Source organism: Chiloscyllium plagiosum, unplaced genomic scaffold (genome assembly GCF_037043375.1).
Source record: "Chiloscyllium plagiosum isolate Xiang-an unplaced genomic scaffold, Cpla_swu_hap1 HiC_scaffold_17, whole genome shotgun sequence".
Taxonomy (NCBI): Eukaryota; Metazoa; Chordata; class Chondrichthyes; order Orectolobiformes; family Hemiscylliidae; genus Chiloscyllium; species Chiloscyllium plagiosum.
In genome coordinates this window covers 49,134,592-49,153,431 of record NW_028270155.1, presented here as the reverse complement: position 1 = coordinate 49,153,431, position 18,840 = coordinate 49,134,592, and the positions used below count along the sequence as shown (strand labels likewise).

Below are 18,840 nucleotides of genomic sequence, written 5' to 3'. Positions count from 1 at the left end.
TATACAGATGTTTAACTGATATTGTGCAGGTTACTCTCTTTCCCATAAATAGAAATCTTTCCAAACCTCAACACCTACCTAGCCCAATGTTAACAGCATGTGTTAATTAAGCCCCCATAAAACATAGAATAACTGCATAATTATTACTGGTCATTGAGACAACTAGAAAGAAAGTGCCATGGTCATATGATAAGGAAACTCAAAAACAACATTCTCTATCTTTAATAAGTATAGCTATGCAGTAACTCAGTTATCTGTACCTTCTTTCTCTTTGGGTGGTAAACGGCAAACTCTTCGACACATAGCGATGAAAGCATAAAGGTATTTCTGTAGACTCTCATCTGTCTTTTTATTCAACCTAGCAATAGCTCGGAATTTAGTCCAATCAAATTTTTGCTTGTCTGGATCATAAACGACACCAAAAGTAGACACGACTCTGTAAAAATCAGCCTCTTCTCGCCTAGTCCACCTAGTAGAAAAATGCTGGATTAGTTGCTTGATAGGACGCATCCTCAGTTTATCAAAGTACTTTATGTCAATGAACCAGTTATCTCTCCAATAGCGTTTTTGCATTAAAACAAAAATGTAACATTTTGTGTCTTTTAATATATGAAAGGGAAACTCAAATCAAGCAAACTGCTGAATTTTAAGACTGACTCTCGAACACCACAATAAAAATGCATGCTCATTAATCTTATAAATCTTGGTTCTGGATGCCTTATGCAAAAAGGTCACAGACAACTTTTGCCCAGTAAAGTTAACAGTTGTACCTCTAGGGGCCCTAAGTGCCCTAGGACATCTTCTCTAGGCAGGGTTTTCACTCCTGAATACCAATGGTGAAATAACTGGAGAGTATCTGAATTTTTGTTGTCAATTTCCAACAATGGCTAAGTTGAGAAATTCATTATGTTCAAACATCAGAGATCGTACAGACCAACTTGAGAGAAAATCTCACTGTTTGTTTACAAAGCAATTCTCCAACCTAATGGGCTTTCCACACACATACTGAAATTCTCTCATTACACTGCTGACTTTGAAGGACAGAATGCTTGGAGGACTGAACTACGATCTTACAGTCATAGTCATAGAGATGTACAGCACAGAAACAGACCCTTCGATCCAACTTGTCCATCTGTTTGTTATAGGGAAATAGCCATAATCAATATGAGAGATTGCCTAACTTACTTATGGTATTAAACTCCTTACTACTTGTGTATGCCAAAGCCCCAAATAACTTCACCAACGTCTGTGGGTCCTCTTGTGATTGAAGAGTCTGATGTACAAATCCACACAGATGTCCATACATGTTGATACTTGGGGAAATATTTATAACTGTGTTAGCTCTGCGCCTTTGTCTGGGCATATGGGATATTGAAAATTTCGCAAAGATAGTCCTCTAACTACACGGGTCAAAACTTCAGTGCCTGCTTCCACACAGCCACTCAGCTGCAGTTTTCACAAAAAAATGGCCTGCGATGCAGAGGTTTGTCCTTACATAGTTCGTACTAACCACTTTTATTATGTTTGCCTTGAGAAAGCTCCAGAAAGATGATTTGTTTGGGAATTCTATATTCAGTGTGGGATATACAGCCTGCCCACTTGAGTTGAATTTTCGAGAGGCCAGTATGAAAGATCTTGCTGTTTGTAATTTTACCTGGCATCAAATACATAGTAAACCTCAGGTAGCTTTGGTAGAAATGTTTTGATGTCGGTATTGCAGATCTACGTGGTCTAGTGAGTATGATTTTAATCATCAGCTTAGTGTCGTGCTGTTTACAGACATGATTATGGAGTATATCATAAGCATGAATTCTCGATACATACATTGACATCTTTACTGTAAGGGCATTTCTAGTGACCAAGTAATGAATAATTTTCTATAATCTTGACACTAGTGGTATCAATGATCATGTCTGGTGCTTCACAGGGTACACATGGTGGTGACTGAAATATAATCGGAATGGTAAACACTGATTTGGAGTGAAGTATTTTTGGCACCACTCAAGAATTTGCTACAGTTTGAATGTCTTCCTTGTGTGTGGACAATCATCATCAAACAGAAACTCTGATTAATGCCTCTATGGAGGCATACAGCTTGTAGAGCTTGAAGGGCATCCCTGAAAGAAACTCAGTATTGGTGTCTATAGGTATGACTGTGGTGGCTTCCTCAAACATTGCAAATGAGAGACTGAAGGGTTGATGAACATTAATGCATTCTTGTTTTATGGCTGCTGGTTACAGGAAAGGTATTGGACATCTTGCCACAGGCACAAATACAACCAGACCATCATCCAGGATTTTAACAATTTTTTTCTCCAAGCTAGGATGTCTGAACAACTGCCATCTTAATTACAGGTTACAATAAAGCTAGCTCTTAAGAGTGCAAATCCTGAAGAGTGGGCCCTGTTATGGTCATGGTTCAATTTTGGGATTTGCCTGATAGCTTTAGTTTGCTGAACTTCATACTCTGGGGCTCAGAGTTGGTACTTACAAGTGAATATCTGAGGGAAGCAAACTTACTGATGTAGTACCAAGAAACAAATTGATACATAGTTGCGGCACCGACCTTTATAAACATTGAAGGTGGCCGGAAGAGCACTAGATCCCTACAGTTTAAAAAGACATGGCAAAAAGATATTGACATTGTGTAGGTTTCAATGGAAGCAATAAATTAATCAATTTCTGAACAAGCTTGCAGATTTTTTTCAAAGTTTGTACAGAAAGATCTTTATTGAAGATTTTTTTGCTCATTATTGAGCATTCCAACTTTCTAGAACAGGAATCCTTAACATTATTATCACCAAAGTGGTAAATGAGCTCAGTGAGAAAAATCACTTTGTTTTAAAAAACGTCGATTTTGTAGTTTGAAATAAAGGAGACATTTAAACAAAAAACAATACTTGAGAGAATGCTACTAATTTGGTAGCTCAATCATTACCTTTGTTGCTTCTCGATTTTAGCAGCCTCCTTGGCTTTTACAGTGTCAGCACAAAGTCGCCTTCTTCTATCTCCTTTAGTTTGGGCTTCCAGTTTAACCTGCTCTCTCTTGTTACTACGCTGATAAGCAGTTACAAGTCGACGAAGGCGCGTAGTTAAAGCTGATGCAGTTGGCCAATAGAGTAGATCACCTTCTCCCAGAGGGCAATCTAAGATGAAGAGGAATATTTCATCTTTAAGCAAAATGTAATTCTTTAGATGATCTACATCTTCAAATCTCGTTGCAATTAACAGAAACCATTTCAAATCTTCATTCTCACCTGTAATTATTAGATCTCCTGGAGAAGATGCAGCATCCTAAAACAGAAAGGTTTCAGAAAAGTTTTGAGCTAGTTTATCAATTTAATAAATAGAACAAGATCAGTAACACAGATTTTATTGGTCTGTACCAAACTAATTTTTAGATTATAATTACATTAAAAATTGATTTTGCTCAGGAAAACAAAGTAGCATTTATGATACATAGAATTAAATAAAATTGCTCACCTCCATTTCATCCTTGAATAATGGCTGAGTTGGTTTATATTCTGGATCTTCACCATCCCTGTTGGAATACCAGAAAGTAATTAGGATACGATTATCAATTAATAACTTTTTTTACTTTTCTCTACCACATACTTGAAAAACAAGTTAAACTTGTCAAAAACTATTTTCTAATTGCCTCTCTGATGCTCTCTGCATCAAGAATGCCAGTGAACAGTTACAAGGCATAGAGGGGAGGGGTGAACAAACTGTCTGGACCCACAATCAGTGGCATAAATATAGGCTGTACAGGACACTAGTTAGGCTACTATTGGAATATTGCAGGCAATTCTCATCTCCCTGCTGTAAGAAGGATGTTATGAAACTTGAAAGGGTTCAGAAAAGATTTAGATTAGATTTTTTAGATTAGATTACTTTACAGTGTGGAAACAGGCCCTTCGACCCAACAAGTCCACACCGACCCGCCGAAGCGTAACCCACCCATACCCCTACATTTACGCCTTACCTAACACTACGGGCAATTTAGCATGGCCAATTCACCTGACCTGCACATCTTTGGACTGTGGGAGGAAACCGGAGCACCCGGAGGAAACCCACGCAGACACGGGGAGAACGTGCAAACTCCACACAGTCAGTCGCCTGAGGCGGGAATTGAACCCGGGTCTCTGGCGCTGCGAGGCAGCAGTGCTAACCACTGTGCCACCGTGCCGCCCACATTTACAAGGCTGTTGCCAGGGTTGGATGGTTTGAGCTATAGCGAGAGGCTGAATCAGCTGGGGCTATTCTTCCTGGAGTGTCGGAGGTTGAGGGGTGACCTCATAGAGGTTGATAAAATCATGTGGGACATGGATAGGGTAAACAGACAAAGTCTTTTCCCTGGGGTAGGGGAGTCCAAAACTAGCAGGCATAGGTTTAAGGGGAGAGGAGAAAGATTTAAGAGGGACATAAGGGGCAACTTTTTCCACGCAGAGGGTGGTGTGTGTATGAAATGCCAGAATAATAATTACAACATTTAAAAGGCATCTGAATAGGTATTTGAATCAGAAGAGTTTAGAGGGATATGGACTAAACGCTGAAAAAGGGGACTATATTTATTTAGGATATCAGGTTGGCATGGATGAATTCAATTGAAGGGTTTCCGTGCTGTATATCTCTATGACTTAGAGGATATGGTGCTGCTGTCAGAATTTAGGGAGCTTGACTGGATTTAACAAGCAGGCCCTCAAAAGTAATAATCTCCTGATTCTGCCCAGTGTCATGTGCAAGTGAATATAGAAAGAGAACATGCCAGATCAAAGCGTGCATGGAAATACAGCACAGGAGGGAAAGTTTTCATTTCTTGGGACATTGGGACTGACACTGAGGAAGATAGGACCTGTCCAAGTTGGCAGCTTGTACTTTAACAGAAACAGGACTGAATTCCATGCAGGATATTTTGCTAATGCCATTGGAAAGGGTTTAAAATAACTTGATAGGAGAGTGAGCATCAAGAGACTAAGTCAGAGAAGGATATCATGGTGTATAAAATACTGGGAGAGATAGACAGCACTAGAATAGGGAATAGTTTGTAAATAGGTGGAGTCAGAAAAAAGGCAAAAGTCATAGAAATCTAAATCAGGGCAACTGTTTACTTTTGTGCAGCAAGAGTAAATAAATAACTGTAAATTGGATAAGTGGCTTGTAAGTGAAAATATAATGTATAGCTATTACAGATACCTGTCTTAAAGCAAGGCAGGACTAGGTATATAAAAATTCCTGGATATGTGTTTAGAGAGATTGGAATAAATGGGATCAATCAAGGCAAATATTGCAATGCTGGAGAAAGAGGATGTTTCAGAGGGGCCAAGGGAAGAACTGATTTGGTTACAGTTAAGGAACAAGAAAGGTATAATATTGCTTATGCAGTCTATCGGCCACCAACTAATGGAAAGGATCTGGAGGAACAAATTTACAAGATATTACAGAATTGCCAAGATGATAGCATAATTACAAGGACCCTAAATTAGATTAGATTCCAGATTAGATTCCCTACAGTATGGAAACAAACACTTCGGCCCAACAAATCTACACTGATATTCTGAAGAGTAACCTATCCAGACCCAGTCCCCTAGGAGAAAGTGAGGACTGCAGATGCTGGAGTATCAGAGTTGAAAAACGTGGTGCTGGAAAAACACAGCAGGCCAGGCAGCAGGAGGAGCAGGAGAATCGACGTTTCGGGCATAAGCCCTTCTTCAGGAATGAGGCTGGTGTGCCAAGCGGGCTGAGAAAAAAGGTGGGGGGGGGAAAGAGGGGCGCTAGGAATACGATAGGTGGAAGGAGGTGAGGGTGAGTGTGATAGGCCGGAGAGGGGGTGGGGGCGGAGAGGTCGGGAAGAAGATTGCGGGTCAAGAGGGTGGTACTGAATCGGAGGGTTGGGACTGTAATAAGGTGGGGGGAGGGGAAATGAGGAAGCTGGAGAAATCTACATTCATCCCGTGTGGTTGGAGGGTTCCTAGGCGGAAGATGAAGTGCTCTTCCTCCAGGTGTTGTGTGGCCAGGGTCTGGCGATGGAGGAGGCCAAGATCCTGCATGTCATTGGCGGAGTGGGACGGGGAGCTAAAGTGTTCAGCCACGGGACGGTTGGGTTGGTTGGTGCGGGTGTCCCAGAGGTGTTCCCTGAATCGTTCCGCAAGTAGGCGGCCTGTCTCCCCAATGTAGAGGAGACCACATCGGGGCAGCGGATACAGTAAATGATGTGTGTGGAGGTGCAGGTGAATTTGCGACGGATATAGAAGGATCCATTGGGGCCTTGGAAGGAGGGGGGGGGGGGGGGGGGGGGGGGGAGGGGGGGGCGCAAGTTTTGCACTTCTTGCAGTTGCAAAGGAAAGTGCCGGGAGTGGAGGTTGGGTTAGTGGGGGGGGGGGTATGGACCTGACGAGGGAGTCGCGGAGGGAATGGTCTCTCCTGAATGCTGATAGGGGTGGAAATATACCCCTGGTGTTGGGGTCTGTCTGGAGGTGGCGGAAATGACGGAGGATGATACGATGTATCCGGAGGTTGGTGGGGTGGAAGGTGAGGACCAGTGGAGTTCTGTCCTGGTGGCGATTGGAGGGACGAGGTTCAAGGGCGGAGGTGCGGGAAGTGGAGGAGATGCGATGGAGAGCATCGTCGACCCCTACCCTATATTTACCCATGACTAATGCACCTAACACTACGGGCAATTTAGCATGGCCAATTCACCTGACCTGAACATCTTTGGATTGTGGGATGAAACCGGAGCACCCGGAGGAAACTCACGCAGACACTGGGAGAATGTGCAAACTCCACACAGACAGTCATCGAGGCACGAATCAAAACAGAGTGCCTGGCACTATGAGGCAGCAGTGCTAACCACTGAGCAACTGTGCCGTCCAAATTATCTATAAATTGCCTGGAATTGCAGGGAAGTAAAAGGAGCAAGAGCTCATAGTGCATGTTCAGCAAAATTTTCTGCAGTATGTTTCTAATCTATTGAGGAGAAACTACTAGATCTGGTTATTGAGAATGGGGTGGACACTTCGATCAGGTGAGTAAAATATTTAGGGGAGAGCACTCTTTGCATCATAAGTTTTAAGGCAACTATAGAAAAGAATATTAAAGAAAGAATAATAGTGTGGAAACTGTAGATGTACTGGCCCTATATTTTCAGTCTTCCTTCGACTCCGGGTGTGTCAGAGGACTGGAGAATTGCAAATGTTGCACCCTTATTCAAAAAAGGTTGTAAAACCCAAGTTTAAATTTAAAGTATAATTTTTCTACTTGGAAAATTTCTAGAAACAATAACTTATAACAGAATTAATAGCCACATGAACAAATGTGGATTATTCTGAGGCAAATCAGCATGGACTTCCTAAGGGATAATTAAATTTAACTAATCTGAACATTTTTGAAGAGGTAACAAGACAGAGTTGACGGAGAACAATGTTGCTGATGTTGTGTATATGGATTTCTGGAAAGTATCTGAGACAATGCTACACAACAGAAGTATGGGCAAGGTCATAGCTTATGGAATGAAAAAGATGGTAGCAACATGGAAGCAGAATTTGCTGAGTGACAGGAACCAGACAGTAGTGGTCACTGAATGCTTTTCAGGCTTTCAGATTTGTAGTGCAGCACCTCAGGGGTCAGTGTTGCCCTTCCTGATGTACATTAACTACATAAAGGTGGGGGTACAAAGCACAATCTTAAAATGTGATGAAGATATAAACTTTGGAAGCATTGTAAACAGTGAGGATTGTGTGGAACTTCAAGAATATACGCAGATGAAGTTCAAGGTGGAGAAATGTGAGGTGATTAATTTGGAAGGAAGAACATGGAGAGACAAAACAAAGGATACAAATCTAAAGGGGGTATAAGAGCAGAAGCACTTGATGCATATGTGCAAAAGTCATTCAAATCTATAGAATATGGTGAGAACAGAAGTAGTCAAGCATACAGACCTTTATTAACAGTGGCATGGTGTACATGAGCTGAGAGGTAATGCTCAATTTGCATAAGGAACTAGTTGAGTCTCAGCTGGAGTATTATTTTCTACAGCAAAGACTGATGATCCAGGTAGCAATATTGACTGCCTGGTACAAAGGGTTCAGGATACCTGCTTAGGGTTAGAGGGGAACATGCAATGAGAGGGGGTAGGATCCATTCATTGTATTCCAGTAGACAGCTTCTGTCATAGGCAGTCAAAGAAGGCGGCTCTGCATAGTCGGCACGGGGAGCCAGATAGCAAATTAAGAAATAGAACCTCAAAAGGTCATAATTTCTGGATTACGACCTAAGCCAGTTGCAAACAGACAGAATGAAAATCAGATGAGAGAGATGACGTATAACTCAAAGACTGTTGTGGGAGAAGTGTATTCCAGGTCATGGAAAGTACGGTACTGGGAAAGTGGGACCTGTACCAATGGGACAACTTCCAACTAAACTGTGCTGAAGCTGATGTTTTTACAAACTGTGCAATTGGAAAAGGAGAGAGAATTTTGAACTTAACAGTGGGTCAAGGGATCAAATGTAGAAACATGTGATAAATTAAGGAGTAGAGTTAAGACCAAAAAAGAAAAATCTTAAAACGGGAAATGATAAACAGACCATTACAGAAAGAGATAGAGTACAAATCTATAAGTAAACCCCAAAAGATAAGCACAGAATTTAGAAAGAGAGTAAAAGGATAAAACTAAAGCTCTTGAATTTGAATGCATATAACTAGGAGAAAGTGAGGACTGAAGATGCTGGAGATCAGAGTCAAGAGTGTGGTTTTAGAAAAGCACAGCAGGCTAGGCAGCATCTGAGGAGCAGGAGAATCGACGTTTCGGGCATGAGCCCTTCATCAGGAACATCATGCCTGAAATGTCGATTAGCTGCTCCTCGGATGCTGCCTGACCTGCTGTGCTTTTCCAGCACTACACTCTTGATTCTGAATGCACATAACATTTGAAATGAAACAGATGAACTGAGGGAGCAAGTTGAAATTAATACATATGATCTGTTAGCCATTACAGGGCCATGGCTGCAGGCTGACATGGAAAGGAACCTGAATCTTGAAGTGATTTAGGAAAAAAGCAGGAAACTACGACAAGTTGGAGGTGTAATTCTGTTAGTTAAATTGCACTATTAGCACAATAGAGAAGAATGACCTAAGTTCAGGAAACCAAGGCATCAAGACAGTTTTCGTGGAGGAGAACTGATGAAAGTAAGGCATCACTCATGTACAGATCCCTAAATGTAACTCTGTGGCATGGTACATCATAAATGGAAGAAATAATGAGAGTTTGCCAAAAGGAAGTGGCAATTATCATGGGAGATTTTAATCTACATATTGACTGGAAAAGTCAAATGTGCAAAGGTAACCTATAGGAAGAGTTAATAAAATGTTTTTGGGATAGTTGCTTACAACAGCATAATATGGAGCAGACCAGAGAACAGACTGTACAAGACCTACTACTGTATAATGACACAGGATTAATGACTGATCTTTTGGTAAAAGCACGTCTAGGTAGCAGCAACCATAATGTCACTGAATGCAGCATTCAGTTTGAGGAAGGGGGGAGTGGTTCCAATATCTTTTTAAACATTTAACAAGAGGAATTATAAGAGCATGAAAGCAGAGCTGACTAAAGTGAATCAGCAAGTTAGGATACAGAGTAAGTCAATGCAATGGCAGATGTTTAATGGGATACTTTATATTCAGTGAATGTATCCAATACATTCCAGCAAAATTCCAAGAAATGGACACACCATATATAGTTAACTAGAAACGTTAAGCATGGTGCCAAACTTAAGAAAAGCATATAATTATGCAAATATAGGTGACTCATCAGCAGATTGGACACAGTATTTTTAAAAAAGTAAAGGTTTACAAAAAATTAAGGAGAGAAAAATTAATGTATGAGAGAAAACTATGCATGAATATTAAAAACAGATACTAAGAGTTACTTTATTTTTATTAGAAAATATTAATAAAATAAGTGCTGGTCCTGCAGAAAGTGAGACTCGAAAATTGATAACGGAAAATATGGAAGATGAACAAACAAGTACTTGGCATCAGTCTTCACTACAGAAATTACAAATAACATCAGTAATAAATCAAGAAATAGAAGAGGAGGAACAACTCAGGAAAAATCTTGAGAAAGGATATGAAGATACTGGAGGGGTGGGGAAGGGGTACAAGAGGTTTACAAGAATGGCATGAGGGATGAGGAACTTCAGTTATGAAGGCAGTTTGGAGGAGTCGTTAGGAGTTTTTCCTAGAAGAGGAGAAGGCTGACTGGTTATCCAAAATCATGTGCAGTCTGGCCAGAGCAGATAAGGGGCAAACCATTCACTTTTTTAAAGAAAGAAAGAGAGGGCATTGATTTAAGTAATTAGTAAAAGAAGACTGGGTGATATGGGAAAAAACTTTTCTTTCACAACCAGTAATTAGGATGTGAAATGCATTGTCTGGAAGCATGTTGGAGTCAGGTGCAATAATGGCATTTATTTGGGCATTGGACGATTATCTGGACAAAGATAATGTGTAAGGGTATGCAAGTCATGAGTGTGGTGCTGGAAAATCTCAAATCAGGCAGCATCTGAGGAGTAGGAGAACTTGTGTTTCCAACATAAGCCCTTCATCATGAATGAGGCTTGTGGGCTGGGGGGCTGAGAGATAAATGGCAGGGGGTTGGGGGAAGGTAGCTTAGAACATAATAGATAGATGAAGGTGAGGGTGATAGCGATAGGTCGGAGAAGAGGGTGGAGTGCATAGATGGGAAAGGTGACGTGAGCCCAATTGGCTGAATGGCCTCCTACTGTGTTGCAGACTTCTGGGAACTATTTGAAAGGGTCAAGAAAAAAAGGTACAGATTTAAAGTAATTGACAAAAGAAGCAAAAAAGTGATATGAAAGAAAGTTCCCTCACACAGCAACTGGTTGGGGTTTGGAAATGGACTGTCTGAAAGTGTATTGAATAGAGATTAAGTCAAGACATTCAAAAGGGAGATAGCCTGTTCCTTGATAAGGAAGAATGTGCGGGGTTACATGGAGATGATAAGAAAATCACAATGAATTCTCATCTGGAGAGGCCATGCAGACACAATGGGCCAAATGGCCTCTTGCTGTGCTTAATTCTGTGATTCCGTGACACAGATTGTAACCCCATATTTTCTCACTCGCTTATAGGTCACTCATTACTGTTCTTCATTATCCAGGCAGAACATTGTACATGTGTTATTAATTCACCAGCACAGTTAATTTCACTCCATGATCAGTCAACATTAGATATGATTCAAAGGGTTAAGCAAAATTTACCATTTCCCCACAAACATGGAATACCTTCCTTCATAATGTCAGTCCATTAAATCATGCATACAAAAGCTAATAATACTCATTCAACGGAGGCAAGTGAATTTTAAAACAAGGCATCCTGAGATTAAGGGAGAGAGAGAGAGAGAGAGAGAGAGAGAGAGAGAGAGAGAGAAGTAATATTTTAAAATAATTTTAAACATTTCACCATGTTGACTGAGAATAACCATACCCCTCTGCACCGTCTGCAAAAGTATCATTTCCCCTCTGCTCTGCTGCAATGGCTTTCTCATCAGGTTTGCCAACTCTTTCTAAGAAACAGAGTGCAGGGTCATTTCTCATTGTATTATATTTTTCATAACCTGTGAATTATATGAAAAAAAGATTCATCAGGGAATAATAATATAAATAATAACAATATTGCACCATCAATATATGCATTAATTCTGTTTCAAAACTGCAAATGCTCACCGTTATAGTACGGAAATAATTTTGTTTTCAACTTTATAACCTCTAGCCAATTCTCCAAGTTGACATTGTGTTATATGAAAAATGCATTGCCCAATATTGATTTTTTTTTGGTTTTCCTTTACATCTTCAAAATGAATTCAACTGGTTGAGTGCAAGGACACAATTGAAAAGTTATCTCACAAAGCTCTTAGATCTAGGTATTTATGGATGCCAGTATATTACGCAATAGGTCATAACCAAACAATGAAATCATAATGAAAGTTTTCACAACTACTTAATGAGAATAAATGCTTTTTGGAAATATAGTGACATGCTCCAGGTAACAAGTGGTTATGGAAGTTTAGTTATTATGCACTGACTAGCAACCCAAATATTGAGGGTCTAAATTTCACCATGAAATTGCGTTAGTTATATGTTTTTGAGTTAAATTAAGTCTAATAATGTATGGTCAAGCATCAGGAAAATGGCCTTGGCTACAAGAACTGATATGATCCAAGGTCCACCACTACTGCTAAGACAGGGCAATTACTGAAGTTTTGCAAACTGTCACTCACAGTTAACAACGAAGGTGGACCTTCTTGGATCATAGCAGTTCTTGTAAAAATAAATTTGATTTTGCTGTTAAAACTAAAATATAAAATGCAAGCATTATTAACTATCTTACTTTATGTATACATCTCTCCATTTCTGACTGTACAGTGATTGTCCATTGTTTGATTCTCCTTCGCCCTTTTAAAAAGTTCTGCTGCAACACCACAGCTATCTGAGGAATCAAGATATTTTAAAGTTGTCTTCCCATCTTTAACTCACCGTGCTTGAAGACTCCGATGAGCAGCGATTTGTCAGCATCCATGTCCCACCATTCAGCAGGTATTTCAGACTGCTCAGGCTCAGGAACCCAAATGTCAATTTCACTAAGGAGGCAGAGACAAATCAAGTTAGTCGGCAAATTCTTATGGAAAGCAAAATATGCTTATTGGCCACTGATTCAAAGGAATTTTATCAGACCGATTTGATAAGACCACCCTCTTCTATTTGCTTTGATAGACTTTGAAAAATCATATTAGTGTCCTGTAATCTCCCACATTCCATGTCAAAATGAACCACAATTAATGTATTTCTGCTTCTACATCTACAGCCAAACTGACCAGTTGAGATACATCCACACCTTATGCTCAAAGGCAGAGGATAAGTCAGAGAGATGATCACTTCTAGATAACAAAAAAAATCAGAATAACTTCTAACTGATACACATTAGGAAACAGCAAAAGGACTTGGGTTTCCATAGATACAAAACACTAAAAGCAGACACAAATAATATTTGTAAAGACAAACAAAATACATTTTTATTTGTTAGCCATCATCTCAAGAGGGCTGTAGCCTTGATCAAATCTCATCTGCAGATTTGCACTTAGTTTCAGGGCCAGTTTCAGCTCTGAGTTACCAGAATGATACATGATTTGAAAGATTACATTATAAAGTTGCCACCCGACCACAGGGCTGCTCTCTCATTAGGTAGAGGTGGTGATATAACCTGAGGGTCACAACGCTTCAGGCAAGGGGAGAGTCTGAGATGGAGACGAAGATGTAAGCTCAACCGGTGCAGGAATTGAACACTTTAGCATCACTTCAAATTACAAATCAGTCGTCGAACTAACTGGAATAACTTTCAAATGGCAGGGCTTCTTTTAATGGGAAATAAAAATATTTTTAAGATGCAGAAAGAAATTCTAACTAATAAGAGTATACTTGAACTTTTTTTTCCCCCCGGAATGGAAATCCAAAACGTATTACAATGCTTTAAAAATCTCGCAAAGCCAGTATTAGAGTTGCCACATTTATCCATTAAACTGCGAGAATTGATTGAGGACAATTGGAAGGTCATGTCCCATGTTGATATGAAAATATGCATCCAGTGAATAGTTCCTTTCTATAGTTGAGATCCTGAAAGAAAAGTCGTTAATTTCTACCCAACTTAAAAAGCACTATTGTTTTCAAAATTAAAATTGCAGTACAGGTTCTGAGGTACAAAGCACCGATTCCATAGAAGTACTTCACTACTTTTTTAAAGAAACTTTGGTTAGCACTTCAACAGCATCCTGCAGCTTGAGTTCCTCAGATATTTTCCGGCTTTTAAAAGGTGAGTCATCATTAGTTGGCATACAGGTCTACAATAAAAGAAAGGAAACTAGCTATTTCTTTTAAAAAACAAACTGAATTCAGAAACTTAATATCTGACCCCAAAAGAAAAGCTTTCAAACTTGTCAGAAGCAATAAGTATTCATTATTTAGACATCTGGCAAGCTTTCAAAAAACATTCTGTTTGATGACGTCATGCTAGACCACAATTATCTAAATGTAGAAAAGAAAGAATGTAGAAAAATGGAAATTAAAACAAGAGAAAAGATCATAGTACAAAATCAACATCGATAAAGTGAGTCAACAGTCAGTGTGGAAAGATGATTGCATTAAAAAGAGAAAATGCATTTAAAGTAGTTTTGTGTATATTACAGAAATGGAAGACAGCCTTAAAAATTCAAAGTAATATAATATTTAGGTTTTAATTAATTGTTTGTTTGGCCTTACGATGATAGTCAATACTTGAGAGGATAGTAGATCATTCCTAGGTGTTTGCATTATAGTATGTGTTGAAATATTCATATGCAAATATTTCAGTAATACAGGAAACACAATGCTATTATATTTAAATAACTTAGGTAGAAATAAACAAGAAACTTTACTGTTTAGTTGACTGCAAACAGCACGTTTTGTCTTAGCTCACATACTGTGATACCTTGTATCTTTTTGCTTCTACTCACTACCATCAGTCACATCTAAACTACAGTGGCAGCAGTATATCCACTATCATCAAATCACATCTCTTCTTCACTCCTCTGATACTTGCTATTATTTCAAGTACTTCACTTTCTTTCACCTGTCACATTTTTTTTCCACATGCTGAAGAGCTCCAATGTCCCACTCACTTTAAAAAAACCCACAAAAAACTTTAAATATTTACAGAAATATTCTGAACAACTCTATACAGGCTGTTCCTGGGTTGCGAATGGGTTTTCAATCTGGAGTCAGTTTGCAAGTCAATTTGTACACAAGTTGAACTTTGAACACAAAGTAGGATAATATAACGGAGCTGTTCCTAAGTATAGGGCATGGTCATACATTGGGTTTATAAAATTATACCAATGCTATCCTGCACAGGGGTAAGTATTAGTGTTCATAAATCAGGGATCCCTTGTATTTTAATATAATGAGGCTGACAAAAAATCTTCCACTGGGAAGAGGCATATGACAGACCACTGGGAAAAGCAGGCACTCATATCCCTGAGATAACAACAAAGTCCTTTGGGCTGGCAGGTTTGTTTCCCTCTGACTTAACTATCCTCAAAACATTATTTAGACAAATTGAAATACAAAACTTAGATTCTTCTACAGGACCTTCGGCTTGTAAGTTTATTTTTTTTTCAAAAATATACTTTGTTCATAAAATATTTTGATGATCTGTACAATTGGTCATGCCATACTTAGGTAAACATTTCATTTCTTTGCATACAGAGACACAGTAATCATGCATATATACAGGTCTGTACGATTACTATCCACATATTTAGCTGGGGGGTCAGCGGAGTCCCCTTACTGCGTCGGCCCCCTGTACTTAGGCAGGCAGACGTTACACGGTGGTCTTTCCACACCGCGTCTTGGCGGCAGCTGTCCCAAGCTTCAGCTCGTCCCTCAACATGTAGTCCTGGACCTTGGAAAGTGCCAATCTGCAACACTCAGTCGGGGTCAACTCCTTCAGCTGGAAGATCAACAGGTTTCGGACCGCCCAGAGAGCATCCTTCACCGAGTTGATGATCCTCCAGGCACAGTTGATGTTCGTCTCGGTGTGCGTCCTGGAGTCACGGAGTCCCGCTTCACAGCGCTGCTCGGGACGAACCTCGATAAACACCACTGCATTCCTCTCCAGACTTCTTCTGCATAGGCACCTTCCAGAAGGAGGCGTGTGACAGTCTCATCGCCCCTGCAGCCACTTCGAGGGCAGCGTGCGGTCTGGCTGAGAGTCCGGGCCTGCATAAAGGATCTCACAGGCACAGCCCTTCTCACCACCAGCCAAGCCATGTTTTGGTGCTTGTTGGAAAGTTCTGGCGACGAGGCATTCTGCCAAATGGCTTTGACAGTCTGCTCAGGAAACCGCTCGATAGGATCCGCCCTCTCCTTTTGCCGAAGGGTCTCAAGGACACTACGTGCTGACCACTTCCTGATGGACTTGTGGTTAAAGGTGTTTTTCTTCATAAACTTCTCCATGAAGGACAGGTGATATGGAACGGTCCAACTACTCGGAGCGTTCCGCAGCAGCAAGGCCAGGCCCATCCTTCGCAACACCGGGGACAGGTAGAACCTCAGTACGTAGTGACACTTGGTGTTTGCGTACCGGGATCCAAGTACAGCTTGATGCAGCCACACACAAAGGTGGCCATCAGGGTGAGGGTGGCATTGGGTGTATTTTTTCCCCCGTTGCACAGATTTTTATATATCAAGTCCCTTCGGGCCCGGTCCATCTTTGACCTCCATATAAATTGGAAGATGACCCGGGTGACTGCAGCGGCACAGGTTCTGGGAATAGGCCAGACCAGACCTGTGCCACGTATAACAGCAATGTTAGTGCCTCACACCTGATGACCAGGTTTTTTCCTGCGTTGGAGAGCGACCGTAGCTTCCATGTGCCCAGTTTCTGCCTCACTTTGCTGATGCGCTCCTCCCAAGACTGGGCACATGCCCCAGTCCCCCCGAACTAAATACCCAGCACCTTCAGGTGGTCGGTCCTGACGGTGAAGAGGATCGAGGATTGGTAGGCCCAATTCCCGAAGAGCATGGCCTCACTCTTGCCTCGGTTTACCTTGGCCCCCAAGGCCCATTCGAACTGATCACATATGTACATCAGTCTGTGCACGGACAGTAGATCCGAGCAGAAAACAGCGACGTCATCCATGTACAGGGAGGCCTTAACCTGCAGGCCCCTGCTGCCAGGAATAGTCACCCCTTTCAGGCTCGCATCGTTCCTGGTGGGCTCGGCAAATGGCTCTATGTAGCACACAAACAAGGCAGGAGAGAGAGGGCAGCCCTGCCTGACTCCAGATCTGACTGGGAAGCTATCTGATTCCTACCCATTGATTGAGACTGCACTGACAATGTTGGTGCAGAGCAGTCTGATCCAATTGCAGATTCCCTCCCCAAAGCCCATTTTGAAGAGAACATCTCTCATATATGTGTGTGATATCCTGTCAAAGGCTTTCTCCTGGTTCAGGCTGATGAGGTTGGTGTCCAACCCCTTGTCCTGCACGTAGGCAATCATATCCCTGATGAGTGCGAGACTCTCAGCGATCTTCGTGCTTGATACGGCACAGGTTGGTCAGGGTGAATTACCGACCCCAGAGCAGACCTGACCCGGTTGGCGATAACCTTTGACAGAATTTTGTAATGCGCATTCAATAGTGAGATTGGTCTCCAATTTCTGAGTTCCTCCCTCTCCCCCTTCCGCTTGTAGATGAGGGTGATGATGCCTTTTCTCATGGGTTCCTCGGCTTGTAGGTTTATGGTCATGATCCAAAGCTCTATACTGTTGCCAACAGCTTCAAGAAAGGGGGGATATTTCTGTCTGACCACACACAAGAGTAAAGCTCTTCTAGTGCGGCTTACCCAGGTTTTGCATATCATCTTTGCTTCTCAGTGACAATTTACAGCCTTATCTGCTCACAGATCTGGCGCAGAAAAAAATATTACTCCTCCACAAGTGTCATTCAGTGTGAACTATTAAAAGAAAATGCAAAGTTTGACTGCAGAACCAACTAGAGGACCCATAATGATCCAACACATCAGTTCAGCTGAATTTCAATATTCCATAAATTTCTAAATATTTTCTAATTAACTAAGTTCATGACCAGAACTTTTTCACTCGTGAAATTAGTGTGTAAATTACACAACTAATTTAGTTATCTGTAGTCAATTACTTAATTATTGCATTTAAATATTTACAAACACTGAATACTATTTTAAAAATGAATGACTTCCTCAGTACAACCAATATGAATTTATTTGTTCAAGATAATTATAATTAAGTCTATTTATTTGACACAATAGCAGATCAAATGGTTTTTAATGGTCAGCAAGTTCTTGAATAAGATGACTCTATGACTCTAAAAAGATTTCCCTCCTGCACATCACTTAAATTTAACATTCTATAAGGCTGTATTCCTGATTAAGATCTTGCTCCCTATTAGGGAAGTCAGGGATAGCATAAAAGTAAGGGAAAGGGCAGTGGGAAACCAGAGGATTTGGAAGCTCACGACCAGCAGAAGGCAACAAAAAAAGAATTAAGGAGGGAGAAGACTAAATATGAGGGTAAGCTAGCCAGTAATATAAAGGAAGACTATAAGAGCTTCTTTAGATGTATAAAGGGAAAAAGAAAGACCAAAGTGGACATTGCACCGCTGAAAAATGACACTGGAGAGATAACAGTGGGGAACAAGGAAATAGCCGATGAACTGAATTATTACTTTGCGTCAGTCTTCACAGTGAAGACATAAGCAACATCCCAAAAATTGAAGAAAGACCTGAGTATGGTGGCCATCACCAAGGAGAAGGTGCTAGAAAAACTGAATGGCCTGAAACTGGATAAACCACCTGGACCAGATGGACTACACCCCAGACTGCTTAAGGAGATAGCTGAAAAGATAGTGCAGGCATTATTAGTGATCTTTCAGGAATCGCTAGAATCAGGGAGGGTCCCAAAAAACTGGAAAATTGGTAATGTGATACCCCTGTTTTAAAAGGGAATAAGGCAAAAGACAGAAAATTACAGGCCGATTAACCTAACCTCAGTCATGAGTAAGATTTTGGAGACCATTGTGGAAGGTCAGATTTCTGAATATTTGGAAGCTTTTGGCAAAATTGAGCAAAGTCAGCATGGTTACATCACGGGGAGGTCATGCCTGACAAATCTGCTACAATTCTTTGGGGAAGTAACGAGGTTAGACCAAGGAGAGCCAGTTGATGTTATCTGCCTGGACTTCAAGAAGGCCT

At 40.8% G+C, this 18,840-nt stretch overlaps 1 protein-coding gene across 6 annotated transcripts in view; it reads right to left on the bottom strand.

Moving 5' to 3' along the window:
* The window catches only part of chd9 (chromodomain helicase DNA binding protein 9), a 242,429-nt gene that overhangs the window by 16,161 nt on the left and 207,428 nt on the right, over window positions 1-18,840 (bottom strand). For all 6 annotated transcript variants that reach the window (XM_043706976.2, XM_043706974.2, XM_043706975.2 and 3 more), the window contains 6 exons: window positions 12,556-12,659; window positions 11,507-11,636; window positions 3,484-3,541; window positions 3,258-3,294; window positions 2,939-3,146; window positions 261-469 (listed from right to left, as the gene is read on the bottom strand). In XM_043706976.2, coding sequence (XP_043562911.2) covers window positions 261-469; window positions 2,939-3,146; window positions 3,258-3,294; window positions 3,484-3,541; window positions 11,507-11,636; window positions 12,556-12,659 — 746 coding nt within the window. The remainder of the gene's footprint in view (window positions 1-260; window positions 470-2,938; window positions 3,147-3,257; window positions 3,295-3,483; window positions 3,542-11,506; window positions 11,637-12,555; window positions 12,660-18,840) is intronic.